Below are 23,965 nucleotides of genomic sequence, written 5' to 3'. Positions count from 1 at the left end.
GATTTAGCAGAACCGGACCTACAGCCATTTTTTCATAACAAGGTTCCCACTCACCCCCACCTCTTATTTGCAAAGGTAGAGTTAAACTTGTTAAATCAAATATGCGCAGAATTTGATGAAGAATACAATAATCGGATTTCCAGTGCCCCTTCATTAGGAAAATTTTGTAAAATTTTGATTTTTTTATTTTTGATATTCAATTACGCCCTCTAGCGGTGGACCCACAATTATGAAAATAATTTCCAGGCTTTTCCTGAGGCAACTTTTGTTATAAAATTTTTTATTTCAAAGCTCTACTATAAACCGTTCCTGAGATATGGCCGAGAGCCATTCTTATTGGGACACCCGGTACATGTAATTTTACAAATTTTTTATTTTTACAATTTATTTCTCATTATTTCTCAGCTTTTCTCTATTCAGGAGTTGCTGCTCCTTACTCTTCTTCTACACTCATTTCTGTCCATTATGTCTTCATTTAGGCCTTTCTCTCTCAAGTCCTCTACCACACAGTCCTTCCATCTTCTATTTTCCTCTACCTCTCTTTCCCTCAACTTTGTCTTTGTCTTTGTTCTTGAACCTTTTAGAGACTTCAGTCATCCCGGTTCTTTCCCTAATCACGACATTCCTGATCTTGTCACCTCTAGTCTTACCCAACATACTCGTATATCGTAACATTTTCATTTCAGATACGTCCATCTTCTTTTCCTGAACCTTATTTACAGGCTGCACTCTGTATATCTTTTCTTTCAGCCTTTCCCCGATCTTTCGATCACAAAGTACTCCTCTCATTCGCTTCCAGTTAAACCAACCAGCCTGTATCCTTTGGACAATCTCTCGATCTAGTGTCCCATTTTCCTTTCTGTAGGAGCCAAGGTGTTTAAATTCTCCTACTCTGTTCTTCCCAACCACATATACTCCCGTTTTCGACCTGCTAACCTTAAGCTCTCCCTCATTAGTAGCCATCTTCCAACCCTCTAACTTCTCCAACATGTCTTTTGCTCTCTTCCACCAACACGATATCCACAAAGAACATTGACCGAGAAGCGCCCTCCCTTACCTTCTCTGTCAAGAACATCGGTAACAATATTAAACAAGTAAAGACTTAGATGTTAAAATCTTAGTCTTGATGCAACCAACCGTCATTGGAAAACTTCCAGTTAATCTGACACAAGTTCTTACTTTGGAGTAAGCTCCTTCACACACATTCTTCACGAGCCTTACGTACTTTTCAGGAACCCATTACTCATAATACATCTCCATAGTTATTGCCTATGTAATGTTTCGTACACCTCAACATTTAGAAATAAAAAACGTATCAAACAAGGCATTCGTTGTCTTCCTTTCTGGCAGAAGCCCAAATCGTTCTTCTCCTTTCGATATCTTCCCTTAACTTTCGCTCTACAGTTCTCTCTCAAATTTTCATTGTGTGCGACATTAACTGTATCCCTTATAGTTCTTATAGTCCTGGAAATCTCCTTTATCTTTATAAAGTGATGCCATCATGCTCTCTCCTTGCATTGGCCATCCTTTTCCCCTTATATATCTTACTTATCATTTGCCACAACACAGCAACCCTTTTCTCTTCTAGAGCCTTCCAAACCTCTACAGGTATTCCATCAGGTCCCACTGCATTACCACTCTTCTCTCATTGTCTCTCCTCTGGTATTCTTCATTTAACAACTTTCTAACCTACTCATACCATATTTGCTTTATTTTAACCTCAGATGACCCGTCCCTTGCTTTAGCAATGCTGAAACCAAGCAAAACCGTTCATCCCATCGCGTGTTTCCAACTCTTCATACAGCTTTGCAGACGATCTCCCGTTAGCAGTAGCTACAGCTCATCTTGCCTCCCTCCTTTCTATCTTGTATGTAAAGGGTGATTCATTTAGAGGTACTTTTTTGGTGAGGATTTGTTGGGAGATCGTGTATGAATGGTATCACCTAAAGTTGCTTTCCTATTCAGTATTGTTTGACATTTCATCCTAGAAAGACTTAACTCGGCACAACGTCTAGAAATTATTTAGCTGTATTACGAAAATAGGCGTTCAATGAGGAATGTGTTTCGGACGCTTAGAGCAAAAAAAAAATGTTTTCCGATGAGGCCCGTTTTTGGCTTAATGAGAACGTGAATAAACAAAATGCCCGTATTTGGGTTGATGAGCAACCACAAGAGGTTCAAGAGTTGCCAATGCATTTAGACAAAACCACTGTTTGGTGTGGTTTACGGGCCGGTGTCATCGTCGGTCCATGTCTTGGACCGGCCAGAATGTTGCTGTGAATGGAGACCATTATCGCGCCATGATAACGGACTATTTGGTACCAGAAGTTAAAGTTCGTAGTTTAAGTGACATTTGGTTCCAAAAATATGGCGCCAACTGCCATACATCCCGTGAAAGCATGGCTTTACTGAGAAAACGGTTCGGTGAGCAATTTATTTCACGCTTCGGACCAGTGAATTGGTCGCTTATATCCTGTGACATCACACGTCCAGTCATTTTCCTCTGGGGCTACCTAAAGTCCAAAGTCTACATGAATAAACTGGCTACGATTGTGGCATTGGAGGCCAGTATTACTCGAGTCACTGGTCAAATACCAATCGAAAAGCTCGAACGCGTCATCGAGATTTGGACCTTAAGAATGGACCGTCTTAACCGCAATCATGGTCAACATTTGAAAGAAATTATCTTTAAGAAGTAATTGTAAAGAATGGTTTTTTTACGACAATAAAGATTTTTAAATAAAATTCATTATTTTCATTGTTTTTTCTTTTTTAAAAAAGTACCTCTAAATCAGCGGTCGGGGAACTTTTTTAATCATTACCCCAAAAGATTTTTGTGTAAGTTGATATTACCCCATGGCGAAGAGCAAAACAAAAACAAAACCGCCTCTTTTTATAAATAGCAAATTAAATATATATATACAGCGTGTCTACTTAAGTTGGAAACATATGGGAAACTTTTTTGTTATGCATTTTACGAAAAAAAGTTATTCTTTATAAACAGTTCTGCATGCTCTAAAACCTAAGATTCAATCATCAGATATCAAATTTTGTCAATATTATACGAGGTATGTCAAAATATATGAACTTCGTTCAAGAGTAAAGTACCTTTATCTCTCTCAATATCGAAAATTCTTATTATGAAAAGTTGTTTGGAAATATAAACTAAGATCAAATATGCAATTACAGGCTTCTAATTGGAAAAAGATATTTTGCAAATTTTTCTCAAATGTATTAATACTAACGTCGTTTTTATTTATTACACATACGATAACTCTTTTATTATTACTTTTACGAAAAAAAGGTATTCTTTATAAAAAGCTCTATATGTCCTAAGGCCGAAGATGCAACCATCAGATATCACATTTTATTAATTTTATACGAGGTATGTCAAAAAATATGAATTTCATTCAAGAGTAAAGTACCTTTATTTTTCACAATATTGAAAACGGTTATTAAAAAAGTTGTTTAGAATTAAAAACTATGTTTCAACATGAAATAACATCCTTCTAATTGAAATATTGTGAAATATAAAGGTACTATAATCTTGAGCGAATTTCATATTTTTGACACACCTCCTATAAAATTAATAAAAGTTGATATCTCATGGTTGTGTCTTAGATTTTAGACCACGCAAAGCTTTTCATGAAGAATAACTTTTTTTCATAAAATGAATAATAAACAAGTTATCATATTTGTAATAATTAAAAACGATGTTAGGTATCCCTAAATTTGAGAATTTTTTTTTCCAATTAGAAGCATGTAATTGCATATGTGATCTTAGTTTTTAATTCCAAACAACTTTTTATCATAAGAATTTTCGATATTGAGAGAAATAAAGGTACTTTATCCTTGACCGAAATTCATATTTTTTTGACATACCTCGTATAATATTGAGAAAATTTGATATCTGATGATTGAATCTTAGGTTTTGGGGCATGCAGAACTTTTTATAAGGAATAACTTTTTTTCGTAAAATTAATAATAAAAAAGTTTCCCATATGTTTCCAACTTAAGTAGACACGCTGTATATATCTTACATTGTTGTCACAAATGGTAATATTGCTCCTGTAGTGATCTTTTTCCAAGTTAAACTATTATTCTTCTAACTTGGCTATACTGTACTGATGACGACTAATGAGTCAGAAACACGTGTCTGCAGTTGCATTCCATCTTTTTATATTGTTAATTTTGTACTCATATTCACATTGCGAGTTATTTGCCAATGATTTTTCTTTTCTATGTTTATAGTTGTACTCGCTTACTTAACATCCTTTATATATATATATATATATATATATATATATATACATATATATATACTTTTACTCATAAAAGTTTCATTTTTACCCCCAAAAATTTCATTTTTACCCCCCAAAAATTTCATTTTTCCCCACTTGGGGTAATTTACCCCTGTTCCCCGACCGCTGCTCTAAATGAATCACCCTTTATTTTTACAATCCACATTAATACATTATTTTAGAAAGATTCTAGTAATATTTTATGTTTTAAGGTATTCATCCTAAAGATTTACAAAGGGTAAAAACAGATGATGACTGGCTACGGAGGTTTTATTTACATCAAGAGAAAAATCAGGAAAAAGCCCGCGAGATGATGTGGTCGTCAATATCATGGAGGAAAGAGCAAAACGTAAATGGTAAATGTTTTTAATTTCTATTTCTATTTCATCTTCTTAAGAGTGTAGGCGCAAATATTTTACGGATATCCCAAATTTTTGTGTCTCTACACGGCAAATTACGTATAGTAAAATTCTCACTGGTATGGATATGTAAACATTACTTTGACAGTGTCATCATTAACTTTAAAGAGATGGCTTTTGAATACTCTTGGATAACTGTTACTTGTATAATTGCTTAAATTATTAATTCAGTTAATTAATATGATAATTTTTACACTAACTATGTATTCTGTGGTTGTAATAATTTATATACTGTACAACAAAAACTAATACTCAATCGAGAAGAGAGGAAAAGTGATAAAGTGATTTTTAATAATATGTTGTTCTGAAGCTATTTCCTTGTGGCATTTTTATAATTACGTATTTTTTATGGGAAATAAGCCACAATTTTATTAAAAAATGAATTTATTAACGTTTCGAAGCCCAAATCGGGTTTCGTTGGCAAAATACAAAATACTATTAAAATAAAACAAACATGTTGTTGCTAAGTAAAAAAATTCTTCTAATAATTTATTTAATCTGACTCATTTATATTGGCAATTCAGACGTATATTATACATTTTAAATTAGAAGACTTTAAAATGATATCGTCAATATTTATGAGTTGCGTTCCTGGGACGACTTTACTAAAAGATAGTTCATTCGATTACATGAAATCAATCCCAACTCAAGAATATCCGTCGCAAAAAAATCATAGCATGTGATCTGTCTTTAAAAAGACAACCAAATGCAACGATGACAGTAAAATTCTCGCGTTAGAGATTCCATAGTAAATCACGAGGGAAAACCAGGAAAAAACCTCGTGATACTATCCCGACATCGTAAGTATTTGGTCTTACATTTAATCTACCTTCAAAAAACTAATACCAAATTCTGACTTTAATATGTTTAAATTATAAATAATATTAATATTACATAGATATACAATAAGTAATACTAAAATATAAAATTTGTACTAACTCGATATGTTATTTACTTACTAATCGTGGTATTTTCTTTCTATTGACTTCTTCTTTCAGTATGGGTAACCACATCCTACTGCATTCTACCGAGGAATTTGCGACACAATTGGTTACCCATACTGAAAGAAGAAGTCAATAGAAAGAAAATACCACGATTAGTAAGTCAATAACATATCGAGTTAGTACAAATTTTATATTTTAGTATTACTTATTGTATATCTATGTAATATTAATATTATTTATAATTTAAACATATTAATAGGTCTGGATCCCGCGTATGAAAAAAAAGTTGAATATTAGCAAGCTGAAAATTTGTTAATAGCTTAAGGGTGTTTAGTCGGATAAATTTTGATATATGGGAACACTGTAACAGGGGCAGTTTTAATTGTGGAACAGGTTAAAAATTTGGAACGGTAAGACCACGAAAACGGCACATTTATTTTGTCCGACAGAACAGACTTAAACTCTCCGAACTGAGATTAAACTCTCATGCAAACATCAGACTGCTATTTATCACCTGTCATAATTCCTGTCATTTGACATATTCTACATGTTCCACTCATTAAAACTCCCATTTGGTCATAAATAGCAGTCTGATTTTTGCATGAGAGTTTAATCTCTGTTCGGAGAGTTTAAGTCTGTTGTGTCGGACAAAATACATGTGCCGTTTTCGTGGTCTGACCGTTCCAAATTTTTAACCTGTTCCACAATTAAAACTTCCCCTGTTCCAGTGTTCCCATATATCACAGTTTGCCCGACTAGACACCCTTAAGCTATTAACAAATTTTCAGCTTGCTATTAATCAACTTTTTTTTCATACGCGGGATCCAGACCTATAAAGTCAGAATTTGGTATTAGTTTTTTGAAGGTAGATTAAATGTAAGACCAAATACTTACGATGTCGGGATAGTATCACGAGGTTTTTTCCTGGTTTTCCCTCGTGATTTACTATGGAATCTCTAACGCGAGAATTTTACTGTCATCGTTGCATTTGGTTGTCTTTTTAAAGACAGATCACATGCTATGATTTTTTTGCGACGAATATTCTTGAGTTGGGATTGATTTCATGTAATCGAATGAACTATCTTTTAGTAAAGTCGTCCCAGGAACGCAACTCATAAATATTGACGATATCATTTTAAAGTCTTCTAATTTAAAATGTATAATATACGTCTGAATTGCCAATATAAATGAGTCAGATTAAATAAATTATTAGAAGAATTTTTTTACTTAGCAACATGTTTGTTTTATTTTAATAGTATTTTGTATTTTGACAACGAAACCCGATTTGGGCTTCGAAACGTTAATAAATTCATTTTTTAGTAAAATTGTGGCTTATTTCCCATAAAAAATACGTAATTATTTTAATAATATATTGTTACTATGGAACGCTTACGATTTTGGACATCTTTAACAACAAAATACTTGGATCACAGAAGATATTCTGATGTATTCTCTGCTTGGATCTTCCATAAATAATAAACAATAAATAACTTTTTATTAAATTCACGTCTTAAATCAATTATTTATCAATACGCCAGTCAATGGGAGCAAGAATAGGATATTACCTCCGAATTCTATCCTACTGCATGGATTTTAATGAAATTTTGGGCCTAGCCTCTACTTATCTCCTAATTCAAAGTCTACCCTATGCCCAGGTGTGCCTTTATCTTGGGGGTGGTTCCCACCCCTTCTTACGGGTGGAAAATTTTTTGGTTAAAATTACCACGGAATTCGATAGAGAACCTAATTCTAAGCAAAAACTAGAATATGGTTAGGCTGTATTTTCGTTTTGCATTTTTGGTTGTTAACTTATTTTGTTACACATTTAAATACTTTAAATATCCCTGGATTTGAAAATTACTTAGTTTACTTTAGGAATTTTTTTGCCATGCGAAAAAAAATTCCAAATAGTTCAGTACTGCAAAACTATTTTACACACCGGCAGGGCCCCCGTAAGAGTTACAGGCTCCTGTGTGCAAAAAAAGATTTTGGCGCCCCTTAAGTTACTTTGGATCATGTTTTTTTATTTATTTTTTGACTTTACGTAAGTAGGTAAATGCTTAAAATAAAGCAAAAAATTGAACTTTTAGAAGTAATATTCATAGTCCATTCACCCACGGTCGAATATTGTAAAACCTCCGAATTTTAAAGAACCGCTTGGATTGACATGAAATTTGGTATACACATAGCTAATAATGTCAAAGAAAAAAAAGTGCTATTGTGCTGATGTGTGCTTTCGCCCTGGATGTGAGTTTCGCCCCTTCTCGGAAGCGAAAAAACATACGGTCAAAAAAGTCCGGAATTGAATAAAACTATTAATTTTAAGCAACTTTTGTTCTATAGAGTCTTTTCATTAAGTCAATACTTTTCGAGTTATTTGCTAGTAAATATATTCATTTAAATTTGCTAGTAAATAAATTCATTTGCATTTTTCAACAAAAAAACAGGTATGTATTTTATCGAAAAAAATAATCTTGGCAAAAATATAGCTCATAAAAAAGTGAAAAAAAAATGGTGTATATATGAAGTCTGTAAACCCAGTGGAAGCATAGTTGTAGCTAATGAAAGGTAGGGTAGGTTCTTATTCGTCAAATTCCAAATCGAATATTTCAACGTGAAATAACCAAAAAATCAAGAACTTATCGGGGAAAGCTCAACTTTTTTAAAGTGTTTAAAAGAAACTTTATTTTTATTTTTTTTAGTTTCTAACATCAAAACTAAGTAATAAGTACCTAAGTTACGCTCAAAATAGTGATGGTCCCTTTTTTTGTAAAAAAAAGATCGTGAAAATCGCCCTTTAATTGCCATCCCAAATGAAATTAATCGTTACCCCCTTCACCACAAGACGCCACAAGTTATTTTACTTATGTATTGAGTATACGATCTGAAGTTTTACAGGTTAAAAGGGCTTGAACGAGCCACTAATCACGAGTTTATGCAAATTTTGAACAGCCATATCTTAAAAAATTTTTGTCCTACAGGAAAGTAAGTTTTAAGATTTTTTTTACCAAAAAAATAAGGAGTCTTTATTTTGAGCGTGCTTTTTTTTAACACTTTATAGAAGTTGTAATTAGTTTTCCCCGAAAAGTGCTTTATTTTTTGGTTATTTCACGTTGAAATATTCGATTTGTAATTTGACGAATAATGACATACTTTTCATTAGCTACAAATCTGCTTCTACTGGGTTTACAGACTTCATACATATAGCTAGATTTTTTATAAGATCATTTTTTTCGACAAAATACTTACTTTTTGAGTTATTTGCGAAAAACTGTCTAAAACGGGGTTTCTTACGAATGAACATATTCACTCATAAATAACTCTTATAAATATACGCGCAAATAAAGTATTGACTTTGAAACTGTGAAATAACTCTATAAGAACCAAAGTTGCCCAGGGAGTCAGTTTATCCAATATTGGACATATTTTGAACGTATGTTTTTTCACCCCCGAGAAGGGTTGAAACTCACCCCAGGGCAAAAAGCAGACATCGGCACAATATACTTTTTTCTTTGACGTGTTAGCTATCTGTATGCCAAATTTCATGTCAATACAAACGGTCCTTTAAAATACACATCAAAAACAGTGAGTAAATGGACTATTATTAGCATACTAAAATATCAAAATGAAACAAACAGAATAAAATCATAATAAAATAAATTAAAATGCATGACTTCTGACATTTTCTCGCACGACATACGAATCGACAGTAACTGGATGATGTACTAATAAAATTTCGTGTGGATGTATACCTTCTTCTTCTTTAGGTGGCGTGTCCGTATTCAGACGTTGGTCGCCATCATGTTTACTAAATCCCTAAAACCTTTTTCTATGGACTGCTGCGCGAAATAATTTTTCTACTGTGGTTTCACACCATTGTCTAATATTACGCAACCATGAAAGTTTCTTTCGACCAATCCTTCTCTTTCCCTCCACTTTTCATTGTATTATAAGGCGAAGCAGATGGTATTTAGGTCCTCTAATTATATGGCCAAAGTATTCTGTTTTTCTCCTCTTTGTCTCCTATTTATACCTAATCCTATTTAATTTCCCAACTTTTATTTTAAAATTAATTTTTGTTTTTTTCTCCAAATTTTTTTGCAATTTTTAACTCCGGATTTTGGCGCTCCTAAAGGATGGCGCCCGTTTGCATTGCACACTTTGCACATATGGTAGCGGGGGCCCTGCACACCGGCAAAAAAAAGAAATTAGAATCGTGGGAGAAAAAGCAAGATTCGATATCTAGGTGCTTACGATCAACTAATCGGAAATGAAGTGAGCAAGAGATATTTAACCATGATTTTTGCGAAGCATTGCTCAAATATACCTTTGTCCAAATTATCAAATGAAAATTTGCGTATGTTTCTTGGAAAATACTGCAAATGGAATATTCCAAGTGAAAGAAGCTTAAGAAGAAACGAGGTCGATTCTGTATATTCTGTGGTACTCAGTAAAATAAAATTAGATATAGGAGACAATTATTTTTATGTATGTGTGTATGAAACAATAGATTCTTCTAGACGTTACATCGCACATTTATTAATCAGATCTCTTAAAAATGAGCAGGCTTGTAAATCACATTTAATTGCTTCCAAGCAGTTGGATAAAACCAACGCATTAACAGTTTCAAGGTTTTTGCAAGACAGTTTAGCAAATTTTTTTTCTTCCCTTAACAACTGTTCCCAACGACAAATTTTTGCTTTTTCTTTCAGATGCCGCACCTTACATGGTTAAAGTAGGAAACAATTTGAAAATTTTTTATCCACGTTTCCACGAAGAAGTTAGAAATAAATTTCCTCTTGTTAATAATTTAATCTCAAATATGAAAAAAATATTTCTTGGCACCTATAAGAACAAGAACTCAGTTATATAAAAAATATTTGTATTTAAACGGTTTATGAAGTGCACATTTTGTTTAAATAAATGCATCTATATGCATATTTGACACAAATAATATATGCATATACATGCATATTTGACATAAATAAATGCATATGCATGCATATTTGATAGAAATATTATGCATATATATGCGCATATATCTTACTTTTCAACCTGCATATTTGCCTGACTTTGGTAATAACATAAAAAATATATGGGTAAATACAAGGGTAACTACCCAATATTTTTACTGGCTGAGCATGTGATTAGCCCGTAGTAGCACTGATGATGATCTATGTAAATCGAAAACGTTCTGTGATTTAGATGTAGCCCTTTAAGTGGTTTTAATAAATATATACCTTTCATGAAGGATTTTTCAATAAATTTTTCATTTAACAATAACTCATTTTTTAGAAATTAATGAAGATACCGTTAATAAGGAAATACTTTGTTCCGGAGCTTTTTCCATACATGGAGAAGACGTAGATGGTTGCAAATTATTAGTTTTCAAATGTAATAAGCATACAAAAGGTGCTATAGATGTAAATATAGTCAAACAATGTATTATCTATTGGTTTGAAAGATTAGAAAGGTGAGTACAATACGGAGAATCGACAATTTAATTAAATTAATCATTTGCTGTGATTGTTATTAGATATCGTTCACTTATCTGTTCGAGTACAATGTCTGTTATGTGGAATTTGAACGAAATTATGTTGATATAATTCATATTCACATTATAAAAAACGTATATTCGTACTAGTTGTAGTACGTTAAAAAATATTATTTTTGTAATATAACTTTTGTTTAACGATAACGTTTTTCATGAAAACATTTTAGTCTTGACGCCAGTTAGATCACCGTGGCTTTATCAATTCTGATGGGCACACCCGAGTTTTTTATGTATTTTTGGCTGCTGATTATTATTTAATTGTTTATAAATTGTTTATAAGCCTCTAGCTCGTAGACTAAAAGAGGTAAAAAATTCAAATAAAATTTGTTCCTTATCATATGTTCCTTATTAAATAAAAAGAAAAAAATGCCGTTTACTAAACTTTAATCGAATAATTAGAACTCGAGATGTTGTAAAATTAGTGCAAAATGGTTGCAAAAGTATTTTACGAAGCTTTTCCGATCGTAACTCGTTTGAAAATGTAATTTTCTTAAAATATTTGTAAATTAAATTGTTTATACGGGTTTTAAGCAATAAACATTCCTTTATATTAAGCGGTTCGCGCGCTTACCTAGATTCCTTTTCATCAGCGCACGCTGTGAGCCGATCTTGCGCCTCAATCGGTGCGCTATTAAAATATCGATATTTTAGCCAAACATAAATCTACGAATAATTTGCCAAGCCAAAAATGTTTCTTTTGCGATTTTTATCATTACTATTAATTAAATTAATGTATAAATGTTTATTGCTCAGATTTGCTTAAAACCCTTATAAACAAATTAATTTACAATTTTGATAAGAAAATTGCAATTTTAAACGGGTATAACTTTAATACAAATAAAGATAAAGTAATTTAACAAATTTCTTTTAAAAGTATATAAATTAATCTTTAAAATGAGGCTTTGTGAACCTCATTTGCATGTCTCAAAGCCGAGTTACGATTGAAACAGCTTCGAAAAACACTTATTTCGCAACCACCCTGCACTAATTTTACAATATCCCGAGTTCTAATTATTGGATTAAAGTTTAGTTAATAACCTTTTTTTTTTATTCAAGGAACACATTTTCGTTGAATTTTTTTACTTCATTTATTTTACAAAGCTACAATAGGGAACTTGCACATTTTTTTTATTACATAATAATGTTCAGTTTTGTTTAAAAATGAGATTTCCAAAATTTCACGCTTCAAAAACTCGTAATAACTTAGAAATGTATATTTAAAGTCTTTGCGGTATAAAATAGTTCAAACGACCCGTGACGTCACATAGTTTTACATTAGTTATTATTATGGTTATATTTCGCTGTGTCTAGGTACACGCTAACGTGTACGCAAATAAAAAAGTTAGGTACACGCGAATTAAACTTCATCAAGCCGGTGACGTCATTATTTAGCGTGAGCAGTGACTGTATATTTTGGTACATGCTATTTTGATATGTTTAGTGTTTGTTTGATAGAAAAATATTTGTTAAGGGAAGGGAAGCAGAACTATTCAGATGTTTCAAACTTAAATGTAATAAATCAATGTATATATAAAAGTATATATTTAGGTTAGCAAAATAAATATATGTATTTAGTTGACATGACACGTACAAAATATTGTTAAAATAATTTTTATACGTAAGTTAATTATTATAATCAACTATTCTAAATGGGAAATAAGCGACATTTTAACTAAAAAAATGATTTTATTAACGTTTCGACGTCCAAATCGGATGTCATTGTCAAAATACAAAAATTAGTCAGATTAAATAAATTATTAGAAAAAATTTTTTACTAAGCAACAACATTTTTGTTTAATTTAATAATATTTTGTATTTTGACAACGACGTCCGATTTAGACGTCGAAACGTTAATAAAATAATTTTTTAGTTAAATTGTGGCCTAGTTACTATTTAGAATAAGAATTCAGAACAAGTTAATTATTATTGTGAAAGCTTTAGGTCTTCCTTTTATTTTAATTTTGGACGGTAATACTATTTCACTTATAACTAAAAAAATACATATTAATTTATAGTCTCTTAACTTTTTCATACTGTTTTAAAATGTTGTTAAACTCATTAAAACAACTAAATAATTGTCCACACTGCCTAGTTAATTTAAAAACAAACACTAAACAAACAAAAAATAAGAAATCTCTTTACTAATCAATATTAAAATTAAAGTGTAAACACAACGCGATTAAACAAATTCCAACACTCTGAAACTCTAACTTTTTTATTTGCGTACACGTTAGCGTGTACCTAGAGACAGCGTTATATTTAGGTATATTCTTCTTCTCCTTCTTTAGTTTATTGGCCTACACCTACTTGGGTATTTGACCAGCTCGTCGTCGGGAAATAAAGGAAAAATATTTATATTCTAATGACATTTATCGTATGTCGTTGTAATAATATATACCAGTTTGTTGAGATTGGAGTTTGATACAGTTTTTGAAGGAAAGGAAAGAAGGTTTACTATTGAAAATAAAACCATTTTGTAAAAGTACAAATTTTCTATGAATAGTTCAATCGATCAAAAACACTTTTAACTTCACATAACTGTATTTTTTACTGACGTTTATAATGTCTAATTTAAAATTATATATACAATTGGTGTAGAATGTAAACATACAACGGTGTGACGTCACGACGCGTTTTGGGGTGGCTGATATAAGTTGAATTTTTAGTCGTCTTTAGGGGCCAAACGAAAGACAAACAAAACTTTTTTATCTTTGATACAGGTTCTAAATTATGTTCTGTTGTGATTTATAACATTTTTTTCGAACTTAAAATTTTATGCAAGTTCCCTATTATTTATAAACAATTAAATTATTTATAACAATTTTTTGACCCCTCAGATCGAAATCCACCCTCCCTATTTGGGCAAAGACAACATTGGAATAATTTTTCAGTACTATGCTAATAACTATTATACACTGTGGGCCGAAATAAAGGAGTACATTTTTTAGTTGAAAATAACTTTTTTGATATTTGGGCGATTTAATTTCTTTTGCAGGGATAATAGCCTAACATGTCCTAAACATGACTGCAAATTTGAAAGCAAAAATAACAAACAGGGTCGGACTTATAAAAAATTTATGTAACGGTGCATTTGAGCTCGTTGCAAATGAAAACTGTCTTAGCTAAAATTGAACTGATATGCTCTTTTGGTAGGTTAACTATCCAGAACACCTATCCAGCCAAAATGAAATCTTTCAAAATTACCAGATTCGCAAAATATCATTTTTTATTTAAATAATGTTCAGAACACGCCTTCGCCATAACATTTAAAAAAATCCCGAATTTGTAAAATATCATTTTTTACTTAAATTAGGAAATCTTTTTCGAGTACTTTTCTAATATGTTCACCGAACGAAACCCTCTTAACACTAAATTACATCTTTTCCACCGTTTTGCCTCATATTAGCAGTCATTTTTGTTAAATGCCTTAAGAATTTCTCAAACGCTCAAATATGTCAATTTTTCTTAGTAAGCCATGCCTGCTTAGGTTGCCATGAAATTTGTTTGACATTTATTTATAGTTAAATAAGTAAATTGGCCAGTTCATAATACCACTTTTCAGCAAAGAGGACAGAATATTAATTAAATATTATCGTGAAAAATATAATTTTGGTGCAAGAAAAATTGTAAATGCAAATCATTAAAGAAGATTGCCATCTTAAGGTATTTAAAAAAGTTTACTGTCAAAGTAATATCATCTTTCTTAAAATATAAGGCTTTGTAATGTTATACAGGGTGTTTTAAAAGATAATTACGTTTTTTTATTAATTTCGTAGCAACATTCACACCCTCTAGAATTGTAGTAGTTTGATATATGAATCATTAGTATAGCTGAATGTTTTATTTTAATATACAGGGTTGGTCGAAACTCAGAATGAGTATTTTCTGAGTTTTCTTAAATGGAACACCATGTATTTTAGTATTGTAATGAATGATATTTTATGGTACTTTTTTATTTCTTAAGCATTCCCTATACCTAACTGCTTTAATTTGTGCTTAATTGTTAATCGCACCAACAATCTTAACTAGGTAGGTATTTTGATAGCTAAACCATTATTGGTAATTTTAAGGATCAGTCTGGATTAATATGTATTTATTTCTGAAAAATTATTTGTGATTGAATATTTTCACGGCCAACATAATAGAATTTTACGTATTTTTTGTTGAAATTAATGTTTAGCTTCAATCACCAATAACTACTCACAAATTAAAGCAGTTAGGTATAGGGAATGCTTAAGAAATAAAAAAGTACCACAAAATATCATTTCATTACAATACTAAAATACAGGGTGTTCCATTTAAGAAAACTCAGAAAATATTCATTCCGAGTTTCGACCAACCCTGTATACTACAATTTCAAAATTAGCTATTCTTTTTCTCATGATCATCTTTCAGTGCGTCACAGTTTTTCGATTTCTTTCTAACGCATTAAATTGTATGTGACAGAAAAAAGGCACGTCGGTGATTACATTTCGTCCGTGACATTTATAACATTTATTCTAGTTATTCTGGTTGTCGATAGATGGCGCCATAATAAAAAAAAATAATTTTTTTTTAATTAGATAATATTACAAATATAATCTGTATAATTTATAAGACTATACAAATCAAAGAAAATACCATTTTATAAATGCAAGAAACACATTTGATTTGTTTTTATTCCAAATTGAAAATAAAATGTGATAACTGTCAGATTTAACTAAAATATCATGTTAGAATAAATGTCATAAATGTGTATTATCACGGACTTACCATTTTTCCTATCATTTGTTACGCACTGAAAAATGCTCATGAAAAGGACAATATACTAATGATTCTTAACAGTAGTAGACTATATTAAAAATCACTTGAACGTAAGCAGAGTCTTTAATGTCAAACTATTACAATTCTACAGGATGTGAATGTTGCTACGAAATTAATAAAAAAACGTAAATATCTTTTAAAATACCCTGCGTAATATTACAAAACCTCATATTTTAAGAAAGAAGATATTGAGGAGAATCCAAAAATGTAAAAATATACAGGGCGTCCCATTAAAAAAAAACGAAGTTATAAGCAACTTCCGGTATAACCGGAAGTTGCAAAGAGATGAAAATATTTTCATTTAATAGATCATCCTTCAAAACCCCTTTATTCCTATTTTCATGATTCTGTTGCCTTTAGTTCTCAAGATATTTCTAATAGGCCAGTTATCTGCCTCACCCTATATACAACAGCGCCACAGGCCTTGTAGGCTCTGGTTTCCAAAAACTTGGTCATTTTCCCCCACTTTTTCCGGTCTCTTGCTTTTTCTCTCCAATCTCTCACTTCTGTTTCTAACAAGTGTGTTTTATTGCTTCCAACCATTTCCTTTTTTTCCCTCTTCTTCCTCTTCTTTTTTCCCATTTCTTCTACCCAGGGTTGGCAAAAACTAAGGTTTTTTCAAAAAATCAAAAAAACAAGGTTTTTGGTTTAAACCATGTTTATTTGGTTTAAACCAGGTTTATTTGATACAAAGTATAATAACTCAAAATACTTTAAAAATGAATAAATTATTTTATAAAATATTAGTAATAAACAATGAAAAATATGATTAAGACAACTTTTATTTTTATTTACACACACACAAAAATGAATATAACAAAAAACATCTTCAAACGTAATAATATTCAGAATAACTAAGTTCTAGAGTAAAAAAATAGTATTTATGTATCTTAATTTTCTTCATTTGCGGCAGCTGTGTTAAAAACTTTAAATAAAAACACAAGTTTAGAGGCTTAATAAAAAAACAGGTTTTTCTCTTAAAAAAAACCAGTTGGTTTAAACCTTGGTTTAAACCAAGATTTTAAGCATGTTGGTTTAAACCTGCCAACCCTGCTTCTACCTTTCGTATAATGTGACCAAGCTATCATGCTAATTATTATCTACAGTGCGTCCATAAAGTAACGCATAAATTCATTATTTCGTAAACCGGCGATTTTAAAGAAAAATCCCGAAACAGGTCGATTTTTATTTTTAATTTCCGATTTTTTGGCATATATATCATACTAGTGGTGTCATCCATCTGGGCGTGATGACGTAATCGATGATTTTTTAAAATGAGAATTGGGGTCATGTGATAGCTTATTTGAAAGGTTATTCAATTCTCTATTCCCTAATATAAACATCAACATAATTATTTATACAAGGTGTTCAAAAAAACATTTTTTAAATTAAAATACTTGAGACAAAAAGAAGAATGTATGTAATTTATCTAATTTAACATACGTTTTAATGTTGTCAGATAACAGGGGAAAAAATGTTTATTTGACAAATGCATATTGTTTTTCGCTTAAATTCAATGTTAAAGCTGCCACCCACCTGCCTCCTGCCAGTTTTAACATTTCGTTTAAGCGAAAATCAATGGTTATTTGTCAAATAAATTTTTTTCTCTTTCTGACAGTAGTAAAACGCATTTTGAATTAAATAAATTACATACATTCTTCGTTTTGTCTAAATTATTTTAAATAAAAAAATGTTTTTTTGAACACACTGTATAAATAATTATGTTAATGCTTACATTAGTGAATAGAGAATTGAATACCCGTTCAATTGAGCTATTACATGACCCCTATTCTTATTTAAAAAAATCATCGATTACGTCATCACACCCAGATGGATGACGTCACTAGTATGATATATGCCAAAAAATCGGAAATTATAAATAAAAATCGACCTGTTTCGGAATTTTTCCTTAAAGTCACCGGTTTACGAAATAATGAATTTATGCGTTACTTTATGGACACACTGTACATTCCTCTTCTCAAGGGCCACGCATTTCTGCATAGGCGTACACCGTACTTTACCTTGTCAGGTGACTTTTTATGTTAGATAGTGAGGATTTAATTATTCTAACTGTGGATTCCTGTCCACTGGCGAATACAAGTATTCGCCGCAAAAGAACATCATTATTTTAATAAAGTTTAACAGTTCATCAAAAGAGATACTTATTCGGAAATAGTTAAAACATTTTGGAGTTCATTGATTTATTATAATATAGTCGGTGAAATTTTGGACGTGAATATAAAGTTGTTTTTAAATTTGCTTTAAAATTTATAAATCGGATGTTGACCGAGATTCCTCTCTTGGTTGGTTTGCGTGGGTTTGTACTAAAATAAAAAATTCGAAAATATACTATTTGCCATAAATCTTAATATCTATGTTTTTTTAATCAATCATCGCATTTTGAAATTTCGTCGTCTTGCTACAAGCTGTAACAACTATATAATAAATAAAAATAAAACTAAAATGCAAAAATATATGCATAATAATTCAGAATTTATTTTTTTCTAGTAATGTTTTTTAATGCAATTAATTAGTTAATTACTATTGATATAGTTTCAATCAACAACACAAAACAAAATATACTTACTCTAACAGAACTAATTAATAATAACGTTTTTTTATTTTGTTGGTCACTAAATATTGAGACATAAAATGGGACATGTCCGTTATAGGTTGTTCCTTATTGTCTGTTTCATTTTTGTCATACTGTTTCAATAATATTTAGGTCCGTACTGCTAGTAGGTCAAGCAAAGACGTTTATATTGTGGTTTTCAGACCAGTTTTTTGTTGTTCTGCTGTTCTGTAACTGCTGCCATTTGCTGCCATGCTCGCTCTATCTCTATGTTATCCTCCTCTTTTCTTAGCGATTGGAATCTGTTGCTTATGGCTACTTGATATTCCATATCTTTATTTGATGTTTGGAAGGCTTTTACGTCCCATATTTCTCTTTGTTCTTGTTGCTCTGTTGCTCTTTGTTTCTATGATATTTGTGTGCTCAACGTAGTTTGAATCATGCTACCAGAGTGTCTCACATCTATTAGAATATGGTCTATTTATCTTATGTTACAAACAAATGTATGTGTATTGCATATTAAATGAATGTTCATTTTATTGCAGAACTACAAAAGGAGATTTCTGTTCTATATTTTTTGATATGGAAGGATGTGGCCTAAGTAATATGGATATGGACGTGATAAAATACCTAATAGGACTGTTTAATTCGTATTATCCCTATTTTTTGAACTATATACTCATTTTTGAAATGCCTTGGGTGCTAACTGGTAAGTACTAGAAATGTTTATAATTTTTCTATATAGATTTTGGATCACAAAGGATGAATCATCCAGCCCTTTTATTACGAGAGCTACAAAAGAGATAACCAGAAAAGGTATAGCCGGTAAAACTGTAATAATCTGCACAGACAGCAGACAAGCGCTACTAACCCTGAATAGACCACATACTACATCAGGGTTAGTAATGGAGTATCATGAGTCACTAGCCCAAGTCGGATGGTAACATCATCCTGAGATGGGATGGAAATAAAGGCAACCGCATTGCTGACCAGCTAGTTAGGAAGGCAGTAATCCCAAGACTCTTAGGGCCTGGTGATCTTTTTGCCTGGTCAACTACAACAATCGCGGAAATTGCCAAATGTCACTCCCACACGGAAACCGTGAAAAGGTGGGAAAAAGGACCAGGATGTAGACTTGCCAACGTAACGCTAAGGAACCTTGGGAAGTCAGCATCAGAAAAGTATGTACTTCAGAATGACCTGTCAAAATAATTATTACATATTATGTTATTTATAATTATATAATAATAGTCTCCCGTTTTGTACCGCTCACGTGGCTTTGGGAGTATAGCAGGGTAGTCTGCTATATCTAGGGCCTGCGGTATACAAGGAAGGTAACAGGGCCAGTGCTACGCTTCAACCGCCTATTATTACCCCTGGTTTTAACCAAGGTACTCATTTTATTCAAGCTGAGTCGAGCTGGTGCCTATAAACATTTTAAAAATGTCTAGTTATTCTTGTCGGCGGTAGGATTTGAACTCTGTACCACCGGTATGCGAGCCAAGCACACTACCGATTAGCTACGCCGGCCCTTTATTTATAATTATAATTATAACTGTCGATTATATTACATTCTCTGTTTTCTTTTTTAGCTGCCTTTAAAATAGTTAAGACTTTATTGCCTGAAAAAGCTAAAGAAAAAATTAAATTTATATCTAAGAAAGATATAAGTACCTTCGTGCCTACTGAACATATCATTACAAGCTGGGGTGGTAAAAACCCTTATGTATTTAGCTTCGTTCCCGAAACCTTTCCTGATCAAGAAAAGGAAAAGGTGGTCGTGTCAAATAATAATAAAAAGGTAAGTTTCTTTATGAATTTTATACATATCGTCGCTGAGTGAAACTTAGCTCCTTTTTACACAATCAGTTTAAAAATATATTACTTGGCACCAAAAAATTATGAGACTATCTCAACAACAATAAGTAATACACTTGCCCCCTTTTTGCAGAATAGGTAGAACCTTCGTACCTGTTATTTTTACACATAATACGTCTTTTGAATAAAATGCCACTTAACACCTTTTTGCAAATTAGCGACGATATGTAGGTATGTACATGTGGTCTGGTAGTTGAGATGGTATGTTATGTTATGTATAAAATGAATAAATAATAAAACACTATCTTCCTCCTCCTAGTCCTCCTCAGTCCTCAATCCCTTATGGCCTCGCTTATCATTTTCTCTGCCAATTAGAGATCCTCATCTCTTTCTCATACCATTCTTCTTTAGAAAGACCTTCCTACTTTGCCTGTATAGCTTTCCCAGTTAGTCTTTCTCGGATTTCCGAACTTCGTTGTCATTAACGCTGGAGTGATTATGCAGAATCGAATTTGCCTGTGATCGGAATATGAAGGTTCCTCTGACACATGCCAGTTCTTTATAATATCACATTTTCCTACATTCCTACTGCAAAGTGTCACATCTAAAATTTCTTTGAGTGTGTCGGTGTGTCTGTGGCAAAAGTGAGTTTATTACCTACATTGGCTATTTCTAAACTTGTGCTAAGATGAACTTATACAGATATTCACCTCTATCGTTGATGTTCGTGCAACCACACACCACATGATGGGCATTGGAGTCACATCCCAATATTAAATCAGGGTTCTCCCTTTGACTACAGAAAATATATTTTACTTGGAATGAGAAGACCTTCAAAGTTTAATGAACAAAATAAAACAAACCTGTCGTCAGTATGGATTAAAACTCAATGTTAAGAAACCTAAATATATGATGGGATAAAAGTCAGAGATGCCATACTGTCATCATGCCATCAATGAGAGCTGGGATCCAACCGCAGAAATTAAAAACGGAATAGAAAAAGCCCGAGCTAGTAGTCCAAGAGGCAGCGCTGAAAAATCTCTTTGAATTTATTAAAGCTAGATTTTTCACAGTTGATTACTGTGATTGTGTAGAGAAACATACTGCGGTCGGTCAAGCGAAACGTAGAACAGGGGTTACTGAGAGGGTATCAAAGTTGCTTTCCTACGAAGATAATTAAATCCATTTACTAAGGCTGAAAATCAGTACACACATTCTAAATTGAATATAAATAAAAGTTATTATAGTCGGTCAGCTGTATGACGGGACAGAGCCGGTCGGTCAGCCTCAGTGAATGTACAGGGTTATTCACTATATTTTGACCCCCTTGTAAACCGCTTTATTTACAGAATTAGAAAAAAATGTAAAATACAAAACTTCTACGATTTCTAAATTATGATTTTTTGACATACATATATATCGTACTAGTGACGTCATCCATTTGGGCGCGATGACGTAATAGACTATTTTTTTAAATGGGAATAGGGGTCGAGTGCTAGCTCATTTGAAAGGTTATTCAATTCCCTATTCAGTAATATAAAAATTAACATGATTAATTATACAGGGTGTCTAAAAAATTTTTTTAATTAAATTAATTGTTTAATTAATAATTCAAAAAATTTTTTGGACACTCTGTATAATGGTCTTAATGTTTATAGTACTGTACCTTTCAAATGAGCTAGCACACGACCCCTATTCTCATTTAAAAAAATAGTCGATTACGTCATCACGCCCAGATGGATGACGTCACTAGTACGATATATATGTCAAAAAATCATAATTAAAAATCGAATAACTTTTGTATTTTACATTTTTTTCTAATTCTGTAAATAAAGCAGTTTACAAGGGGGTCAAAATATAGTGAATAACCCTGTACATACATTGGGGCCGACCGACCGGCTCTGTCCCGTCATACAGCTGACCGACTATAATAACTTTTATTTATAGTCAATTTAGAATGTGTGTACTGATTTTCAGCCTTAGTAAATGGATTTAATTACCTTCGTAGGAAAGCAACTTTGATACCCTCTCAGTAACCCCTGTTCTACGTTTCGCTTGACCGACCGCAGTATGTTTCTCTACACAGTCACAGTAATCAACTGTGAAAAATTTAGCTTTAGTAAATTCAAAGAGATTATTCAGCGCTGCCTCTCCGTCTATAGGTACTTTTGCTAAAATTGAGAAACGTATAGTAACGGTCATTAAACTAGAATAAGATAAAACTGCTTTCACTTTTAAAAAGCCCTCCGATTAATACCAAATACTCCCTACATATCAAATTAGGAGCGTCGTCGCAAAATTTCGGGCCAATGCTTTTTAAATGCATTCATTTTTTTCGAATACTACCGAATACTCGAATAATACTATTTTCGAAAAACTAACAAATTTTTTGAAAAATTTAAGCGCAGAATGAAAGATTACATTATTACCGAGGGCCGAAAGTCCCTTAGAATAACCAAAAAGTTTCATCTGAATGAGATATTTGAAATTACGATCACACTAAATTTTCTCTTTTTTTCTTCACCAATATGACTTATAAAATAAACATAAAAGTTTTCAGGGACTTTCGACCCTCGGTAATAAATTTTTCAAAAATACTTATTAGTTTTCTCCGGATTCGAAAAAAATAAATGCATTTAAAAAGCATTGGCACGAAATTTTGCTCTTACGCTCTTAAATAAAATTTACAGTTGGCCCAATTACAATTACTTTAATTATGGATAGGACATTAATTACAAAGAACCAATATCACAACCCTCACACATTTTATCAACATTCATGCTAATTAAGTGAGATTCTCGTTTAGGACAGCTACAATGTCTTTGTATGTAATTACTCCTCCTTTTTTGTGGGTACATGGGAAATCAATGTCAATTAATGCCATTGTAATGCCATCGTAAACTTGGCTGAAAATCAGTGTATTTGTAATAATAGAACAGATAGACACACACCTAGGTGCCATTGGCGGAACATTTGTTGTCTTTAGTTGGGGAGTTTTATACAAATAAATCAAGTTTAGAGACTAAAATTCCCTCATCATATTTACTCTTCTCATTTTATTTTATCTTGGCAAATACCATCATCTCTCATATGGAAGTTCCACTTATCTTGATTTATTATCTACTCATTTCGGGGACACCATCTTACAACTGTTACTATTAGAGCTTTATTTACTTTTAACATATCCTGACCATCTTCAAGTTTGTATGTTCTTACATAGACTTCCTCTAATATGTATACCAATTTTTCGTATTCCTTTTTATTCCATTTAATCATTCCCATTTTAGCAATATGCTTTCGTTGTTTTATATTTTAAGTGTCCTACAACATATATGAAGGAGTAGGAACAGGAAATAGTGGTCCAAACTACGTTCTGCAGTTAAGGAAAATACCATATTTACTGTACTATAATTTTGTATGTAGAATATGTTTTTTATTTACAAGCGATACATTTCGATAGAAATTGTAGCTATTCTGAAGGAAGTTTTCTGGTTTTCCATCGGTACCATTTACTTTCAGGTCCTGACAAACTTTGGCCTTGTTAATCACTTGCG

At 31.9% G+C, this 23,965-nt stretch overlaps 1 protein-coding gene across 1 annotated transcript in view; it reads left to right on the top strand.

Moving 5' to 3' along the window:
- LOC114336374 (motile sperm domain-containing protein 2) overlaps window positions 1–23,965 on the top strand; it is an 85,079-nt gene that overhangs the window by 35,825 nt on the left and 25,289 nt on the right. Inside the window, exons 2-5 of the mRNA XM_050657422.1 lie at window positions 4,514–4,657; window positions 10,960–11,137; window positions 19,139–19,302; window positions 20,186–20,394. Coding sequence (XP_050513379.1) covers window positions 4,514–4,657; window positions 10,960–11,137; window positions 19,139–19,302; window positions 20,186–20,394 — 695 coding nt within the window. The remainder of the gene's footprint in view (window positions 1–4,513; window positions 4,658–10,959; window positions 11,138–19,138; window positions 19,303–20,185; window positions 20,395–23,965) is intronic.

Source organism: Diabrotica virgifera, chromosome 8, assembly GCF_917563875.1.
Source record: "Diabrotica virgifera virgifera chromosome 8, PGI_DIABVI_V3a".
Taxonomy (NCBI): Eukaryota; Metazoa; Arthropoda; class Insecta; order Coleoptera; family Chrysomelidae; genus Diabrotica; species Diabrotica virgifera.
This window is presented reverse-complemented; position numbering and strand designations above follow the sequence as displayed.